We start from the raw sequence: 8,953 nt of genomic DNA on the forward strand, positions 1-8,953 counted from the left end.
ATAAAAGTATGCCGGCCCGGGTAAGATAACTTTGGTTATTTCTTAACAAGTGTATGTCGGGTCAAGATACTTTAAACGGCGTACTTTTTAGTTAAACCTTAACTAAAAGTCTTTTCTTGTTATGCCTTGTACAGACTTTTTAGTTAAGGCATAACTAAAAGTATGCCCCATAAGATATAACTTTTCCTTAAGACATAACTTTGCCTTATAAGGCAAACTTAGTTATGCCTTAAGGAAAGTTCGCACCATGGGGTAGACTTTTAGTTAAGGCATAACTAAAAGTATGCCAAGGCGGAACTTTTTCTTAAGGCATAAACTTTGTCTTATAAGGTAAACTTATAGTTATGTCGGGTCCTAAGATAACTTTAGTTATTCCTTAAGAAAAGTTCCGCCTTATGGGGCATACTTTTAGTTATGTCTTATGGGGCACACTTTTAATTAAGGCATAACTAAAAGTTTACCTTGAAAAGTAAAATATATATATATATATATATATGCCTCAAGGCAAAGTCACGCCCCACCGTACTTTTTGGTTAAACATAACTAAAATTTCGCCCATGCGGGCATAATAAATTTAAACTCGTCTTGCGAATTTTTTTTTAAAATTTTTGACCGATTGGGGTTTTGAACCAGGAACCCATGAATTTTAGCTGAAAGACAAAATTTAAAGATTACAAATATGAGGGGTAAAATTTAAAGACCACCCCAAAAGAAGGGCAATTCTCACGTTTAATGTTGATTTGGGTCATATCGCTTGGGTTACTTTACAAAAATTAATGGAACGAAAATGGGCATGGTACTTGGGCCTAGTGAAGAGGAAAATGTTTGGGCCAAATTTTGTTTTATTTAGCTTTGATTTACTTTTCAAAAGAAAACTATTAATTATTATTTTTTTTAAAAGAGGGAAAACTATAAATAACATTTTTAAATTTATTTTGATTATAACTAGAACAGAGGAAGATGATGTATGATATTGATTTATCTATGCTAATAAGAAAAATAATATCTTTTCACTATAGAATCAGTAGTATGTATTGACAGGCAAAAGATGTAAAATCAAAAGCAGTCATTTTCTTCTCTCTTTTTTTAAATAATTTTTTAAAAGATTTCAAGCTTCTAGAAAACCTGCAGTGCTATCTTGCAAGGAACCACAAAAAGAGAACAATCATAATAGTTGTCCAAAATCTTAGTGGCCATCGGGCTCCAGCCAATGCCTTCAATTATGGAGATCTTTTTGTGCAGACAGACTGCAACATTTTAACTAGATAAATTTAGGGGGTCAACATGACTTAAACACACTGTTATTGTGGTAAAGACTTACCTGCATTCCGTTATTTACCCCAAATCAAATCAACTAATCATGACTGAGTGATTTATGATATGAGAATACATACTGATTGATCATAGTTAAGTATACCAATTGATCATAGTTGAGTATTAAAAATATGTGTACAAACACGTCATAAATCTATTAGTTTAGTGTAATTACCGGTTACACACATAAGTTTTACCATGTTATTATTAGATAAGGAAAAAGTATTCACAAAGATATTTCAATGTACTCTTTGTTTAAGAATTTTATCAAATTTCTTCTCGTGTGGACAATTTAAGTTAGAGTAAATCTGATAAATGGTCACATGATTTTGACTTTTTTCATCAAAGTCATATACCAATATTTTCTAACAGAAATCAAACAACTTTCACCATACTAACGCAAAAGTCGCAATTGCCGGAGTATCCAACCTTACGATGAGTTATAATTTTTTATTCTATATCTTAACCCTTTTTATTTTTAATTTAATAAGTACAAACCAATTAAAAGAGGATCGACCGACTCAATTTTTTAACCTTCCGATGAATGGTAACCCACCAAGTCTTTACCACCTTCATGTGTATCCAAATGATGTTTCCTACACTTCCTTTGCAAATCACCGTCTAAATTCTCCCTAATTTTGCATCCCTAATTTTAGATTTTCATTCAAACTGATACTGATTATTATCTCCAGAGCTCTAAGATTATGAGTATCATCTCCGTATCCACACCTTTTCTTTTCCTCTCGGGTAAAATACTCTACAAAAATAGCTCTAATCAATCAAATAACTAAAGGGTCAATGAATTGAAAATTATTTATCACAAGATTATTACTTCTTATGTTTTTATAAGCTTCCAATTATGCAATGATAACTAGTAGTAGTAAGTATTACTCTAAGTTTCTTACCATCTAACAAAATGTAATGCTTTTCAGTAGATAGTAACTACATTTTTCAAAAATTGGGCCGGACCAGATTGGGTCGATCATCTTTTAACTAGATATGTATTATAATATTAAAAATAAAAAAGGGTCGAAACATTATGTAAAAAATTATTCCTATCATTCATCGGAAGGTTAGTTTTTTGGTTATTGTGACTTTTCCATTACTAGGGTGAAAGTTTTGTTTCTTCTGTTAAAAAAACATAATTATGTTAGTTTGGTTAAAAAAAAAAAATCATAGTTATATTACCATTTATGAAATTTACCGATTTATATTAAAGATGATGGTCTTAGTGAGTTCATTTCTGGAGCAATTTATCAAGGTCAAGCGAATATTCCTTCTTGTAAAGTGAAACAGTTAGGGCCCAAAGTGCAGGATATTTTAGTCCAATATTAGATCTACACTTTTTCCTTTTAGAAGTCTATGTCCCTCACTATTCCATGTTTTAGAGACAGGCAGACAGCCCATGCTACCAAGATGGATACTGTAATTAACCAGTAGTAAACAGGTTTAGTAATTACCACTGCCAAGTAGCGACTTTTGGTCAAATTTAAACAATAGCGGCAGCTTTTAATCAGCAAAAATATACAGAATTCACACTTCGATCAAAATGGTGTTTTGGGACCTTTAGGCTCTTTAAGAAGCGCCACAATTTATTGTTAAGAAAAAAACAGCGAAAACTAATCATGGGGTCCCGATAACTAATCATATATTATGTAAATAACTTTTTTTTATTTTTTACCTAGCATCCGATATTTATATTGAGCCTAACTTAGAGCCCGTTTCGATTGGCTTATAAGTTGCTTATAAGTTATTTTCAGCTTTTTTGAGTGTTTGACTGGCCAACTTAAAGTCATTTTGTGCTTAAAATAAGTTCAAAAAATAATTGGGTGACTGTTATTTTAGCTTATTTTAAAAATTTTTATTTTAAGCAAAAAAAAAATGCAAATTTATAAGCTGCTTAAAATAAGCCCATCCAAACAGGCTCTTAATTCGAATATGCGCCTTAAATTGCGTAAGTAGTTATGGGTAATAAAAGCAAAAGGGAATAGTCTGGGCCCTTACGTTATGTTAAAAAGAGAATCTGATACATAAAAGGACAAAAAGGAACCTATATAAATTTCTTAGATCATTAGAATTATGCTACTGTAGTAGTAGTATTTAATGAAGAGGTTGAACCAGGACCCGCCACATACCTACAATTTTATTATCTTATATTCAATGAACCAGTCACAGTTAGATTCTCTGCCAACCCTGTTATGTCCTCCATAATTCCATGTTTGAGATCGATACTACAAGACTACAAGTTATCATGTTCATCGGTTTAGGAGGTGATATTTTTTTTAAAATTTCATGGACCGAAATGGATAATGTATTAAAGGTTTTGTAACCAGTAATGCATTAAGTAGCGGCAAATATTGATGAAAATATCAAAACATAAAACATTACTTAGCAGCTGTCTGTAGTTAGGAATAACTACACTACGTTGACATCAGGCTCTTTAAGAGCACCGAAAGCTTAAGTATAGTGTTGAAAAAATAACTATCTGCTTGTTCCACAAAGGGGAAAAAACTATACGAGAGAAAAGAAACTTATCGAGTCATTTACTTCTAAATGTTTTTGATGCAGTTAAAATAGAAGTGCAAGAGATATAATTCTTTCTTGTTTGTCAAATTTCAAATAGCCGACATAAATTCGGCCCTGAATTAAAGATGTAGCGAGATGAGTAAAATTCATTTTTTAATCAAAGATTGAGTTCAAGTGTTAAGAGTGCAGAAAATTCCTGATAAGACGCGCTTTTACTTTAAGTGAATCTTACACAAGATCTAATTAATCACCCCAGAAAGTGCAAACATAAGGCTACCCTACCAAGTTTTATTACTACATCCTATCTTTATGTGTTGTTTGATTGAATACGAAATATAGAAAACAATAATTTATTTTTAAAGTTGTAATTTAAAATAAGTCTTAAATGTTTATAGGGATATAAACCATCTAATTAAGGTTAAATTATAAGTTCTAAAATTAAATTCTTTTTTCTAAGTAAATTAAAAGTAGTGGTGGAACTTATTCTGTCCATTTCCTCACACCTATTGCTAGCTCCATCTAAAGAGTGTGTGTAAAAGTCAGGCACGTAGCCCTACATTTTAGTTACTTGCAAGAAACAATGACTGCATCCTCCAGTAGCAGCAGCTCTGATTGCAACGTAACTTCGAACAAGTCGGTATTAAAATTATTATCTGGATATATGACTTTAGTTTTCCAAAGCGCAAATATAGTTGAATTTTCAGCAGTTGCTCCATCACATTTCAAGAGACAAACTTAGTGGCAGGCTGCAGGTTTGCACTATGTCTTTGTTTTTGTTTTCTTTTGCCATAATTACAGAGAAGTACATAAACTCAATTGGACATATCATGCTTAAAAGTTATTAGACTCATAACACTATGATATAATTTAATTATAATCACTTGAATAGTGACTTTAGAATACCGATGTCTTTGTTAAGATTCTTTAGGATACGCAAAATTTAATAATCACTTGAATAGTGACTTTAGAATACCGTTGTCTTTGTTAAGATTCTTTAGGATACCCAAAGATGAATTTGCCCAACTTATGGTCGAAGAAGAGATCAATTTTGTGATCTATACAAATTTTATCACTTCTAACAAAGATATTTTAAGTATATGGCGTTTCTTCGTCAGTTTCAATTTATGTACTTATTTAGTTACTACTTGAAAAGTTAAAAGATATTTTATTTATCATGATTTTAAAAATATCTTGAATTATTAACTATTTTGATTTATAATACTATGTTTTATATAAGTTTTTCGTTGATGATGGAATTTAGGATAGATAATTTTTATTTTTAAAAAGTTAAAATTCTATTCCAAATTTACACCAAACATTAATAGTTTGACACTGATATTTCAAACCAATCCACATAAATTGGCACAGAAGAAGTAAAACATAGTACTCTCTCTGTCCCAATTTATGTGATACACTTTATTTTTTAGTTCATTCAAAAAATAATAATAATAATAATAATAATAATAAATTTTTATATTTAGAAATAATTTAACTTAAAACTTCTCTTTTACCCTTAATGAAATAATTTACATCCACACAAACATTTATGATTTGATTTAGACTACAAGTTTCAAAAATATTTTTTTCTCTTCTAAACTCTGTGTCTAGTTAAACTATATCACGTAAATGCAGGGAGTAACATTTTTGCAAAGTGCTTTCTTCCATTTAAATTGTAATTGGTTAAAGAAGAAATTACTGACCTTTTGCTTATGAAAGATACAAATTAAAATCATTTAAGTTCTCACAAAATTCTTTCAAATTTTTCATATGTCAAAATACTTGACAAGTTCAATTAAAAAGCTAAATCTTAAGCAAGCAATTTACCGAGTCCAACCTCGAATGAGATTAGTGGAGTGATCTCCAATATTGATTTTTTTTAATCCAAATTATAAAAATCAAAATCTGACAATTTCAACCATTGGAAGAAGTAAAGGTTTCTGGCCACTCTTTATTTTATTTTTTGGAAGTATATATAAATCAGAGAAATAAAAAACAAATAAAAATCGAAGAAGAGAAGAGAACCACATGCATGGAACAGAGATATTTGTAGAGTACTGGAATTCTGAGAATTGAAATTCATGTTAGCATTCAGTTATACTAATAATCAGCATATACAACATAGAAATCCTAATGAGATACACTTAACAGAGAAAATCTAACTAATTTTCCCTTAGTGCCTCACAAAATGTACAACAGGCTTCGAATTCTAAATCAGATATGTTGAAGAGTCCCACATCGATGATGGTTAATGAAATGAGTGATCTCTTCCCCAAGATTCATTTTTTTGTACGACGGAGAAAGCTACCAGCACTGATCTGTCTCCCAGTTGCGGGTAGTATATCCCGACATTACTGAAGGATAACACCCGCCGGAATAAATATTACCGCTGCGGCCGCGCCTCCGTGAAAGGCGGCGATCATAATCGGCACGTTTGTCCGGATCCGATAGAGTGGAATAGGCAGCATGAATCTTCATGAAATCATCCGCTGACGTGTCTTTCTCCGCCACATCAGGATGGCAAACTCTAGCTAGTCTCCTGTAAGCTCCCTTGATCTCCTCGACCGTAGCGCCAACCGGAATTCCAAGAATTTCGTAAAACGACGCCGCGGTAGGCACCGTCGAGTACCTCGTGGCAGATTCGGTTTCGACGGAAGCACACGTGGCGGCGGCGGTTGTGAAGGAACCTGACTGCCGGAATCTGACGGAAGACGGTGATAGAACGGAATTGTCGCCGGAGGAAAATATATTCACCGGCGGCGGCTGGATTTGAAGAAACGAATGGGTTGAAGTGGAAATCATGGGTATGTATGTTTGTTGTTTGTTCAAGTGTAATGAGTCAAAGAGGAAAGTGGGCATAACGTTATATAGAAAAATGCGGATGAACTTTAAGGGGTTGTTTGGTTTCAAGACAAGTTATGTTGCTCCTATTCTCTCCGTCCCAATTTATGAGAGTACTAGTTATGTTGAGATGAGTTATATTTTAGATCAATTATGCTAGAATTAGCTATCCTGATAAAATTTCTTATTAACTGTTTAGATTATCATATTAAAAGTAACAACATAATTTCTAAAAAGGTTGTTTGTTTATAAAAATATCTTTTACCTTATTTAGTAGAAAAGGGTATGAGGGACCTCAAGGATATTTTTATTATTTATTTAGAGAAAACTAATTCTAATATTATTATTTATTATTTGAGAGGAATAATATATCCCAATACTTTTTTAATCCTGATACATCTTATCTCAAAATTAGTAACCAACAAAGAAAAAGATCATATTAAACTTTTATCGCAGAACTATTTATATCTGTCTACAATACCAAACAACTCCTAACGGTGGGCTAAAAGTTAAAACAGTGAGATTGTTAAAAACTGAAATGTGAAGAGTTGAGGGGCACCAAAACAAAACTAAATAGTGGGGTTTGCGTGGTGGGGGGGCGGGGCGCAAAGTACCATTATGAGGAATTGGATGGGAAAGAAGTTATGAAAGGAAGGCTTATCCGTTATATTTGGTGAGTCAGCACTCTGCTTATCCTATTCATCAATGAGTGTGAGTTCTCAGTTAGATGTCGGTATTTATTGCACCCAAATTTTTCAATTAAAAGTTGTTCAAGGTTGGGGTTTAATTTGTTTATCTTTCGGAACGGAAAAAAAACTAAATAAGTTGATTTATTAAATATTTAAATCAACAATGTAAACAAGGAAATGAGTTGAAAAATATAAGAATGTCATAAAGCAATGTTATAAGTAGGAAGCTAGTCCATAGATAGTCCAATATACCTAGTCCATAGATAGTAGTACATTATATTGGTAAAAAAGGACGATGTACATTGCGTAGATTTAAAATCAAATGCTTGGAATTGTCGCAAATGAACATATTGATCTCATTGAGTCTATGGAAACTTAGTTGATAACTTGATGTGAACGCAACGAAAGCAATCAATCTAAATGTAGATGTTACTAACTACTTGGGATTGGGGCTGGGTTTATGCATTATCATCTTTTCATTGCACTTAGTCAGCTTCGATATTGACCTAATCCTTTTAATTTGGTTAAAGATTTAATGAATGTGAGATTTGGAGATTCTTCATGATACGTGAACATTTACTTTGTTTTAAAAGATAAAGTATTGAGTTTTTAAATCAGACAAAAGGAAATATATTATGACTTTACTATACAATTTGCAAAATTTAGTGATGATACGTGAAATCAATCGATAACTATAACTCCACCTATGTTAAGGATATACTACATACTTATGTATGTATGTAAATGCACTTTGCTTGGATGAAGCTTAGTTACTTGGTCTATTTTTGAAATACTTTTTGGAGTAACAATGTAAAGATAATATATGAAGATAATTATTTTAAGTTAGATATCGTTGTTTAAATCAAAAGATAGCTCTAACATTGTTTTCTGTTTCTTGAAAATGTTTTGATTTGATATTTAAAAAGAATATTTTTTTTATTTGCTAAACAGGGTTATTAAACTAATGCTGCTCGTGAGTGTCGTTATCGAAATATATATCAAACAAGAAAGTGAAAAAGACAAAAAAGAAAATAAAGGGTTGTAAACCGTTGAAAACAAATAACAGGGCCCACCTGCTTTCGATTGAAGGAAAGCTGACGACAATACATTATCATATTCCACCGCCGCTCACATTAATATATTATTCCACCATAAGTACTAGTAACTAGTAATATTAATCCGCCGAATATGAATTAGAAGCTTTAATAGCAAAACATTCTGTTCTCATGCAAATGATTTTCTTAATTTTTTTATTTACCGAAATTCAAGGACATAAAGAATTATCTTCTTACAGACTTAAGCAAAGCCGAATATAGAGTTCATGTTAATGAGTTCATTCGAATTCACTAATTTCGGTTCAGATTAGATTTATGTATATGATATAAATAAACATAAATAGTATATTTTGAACAGTAAATTAAATTGGCTGATCAGTGGTAAAATTACGAACATGAATTCATTATGTTCAAATTCTAAAATCGTCTATGGATTTAATTAAGAGAGTACATGCAGGGATGAATATTCAACAAGATCTTTAGAAACAAAAATAGTTTCTTCTTTGAGAAACGGAGTGGAATGATAGTGAC

The 8,953-nt window shown here is 31.6% G+C and overlaps 1 protein-coding gene across 1 annotated transcript; it reads right to left on the minus strand.

Annotated features, from left to right (window-relative positions):
• Nucleotides 1-5,900: 5,900 nt before the first annotated feature.
• Nucleotides 5,901-6,711, minus strand: LOC132046443 (chaperone protein dnaJ 11, chloroplastic). The gene has a single exon (XM_059437070.1). The coding sequence runs from the start codon at nt 6,694-6,696 to the stop codon at nt 6,142-6,144; it is 555 nt and encodes a 184-aa protein (XP_059293053.1). The 5' UTR covers nt 6,697-6,711; the 3' UTR covers nt 5,901-6,141.
• Nucleotides 6,712-8,953: the final 2,242 nt, after the last annotated feature.

The sequence above is a fragment of the Lycium ferocissimum genome, chromosome 2, assembly GCF_029784015.1.
Source record: "Lycium ferocissimum isolate CSIRO_LF1 chromosome 2, AGI_CSIRO_Lferr_CH_V1, whole genome shotgun sequence".
Lineage (NCBI taxonomy): Eukaryota > Viridiplantae > Streptophyta > Magnoliopsida > Solanales > Solanaceae > Lycium > Lycium ferocissimum.

Excerpts from the sequence above, each read along its gene's own strand:
- LOC132046443 (XM_059437070.1), bottom strand. The coding sequence starts at position 6,696 with ATGCCCACTTTCCTCTTTGACTCATTACACTTGAACAAACAACAAACA.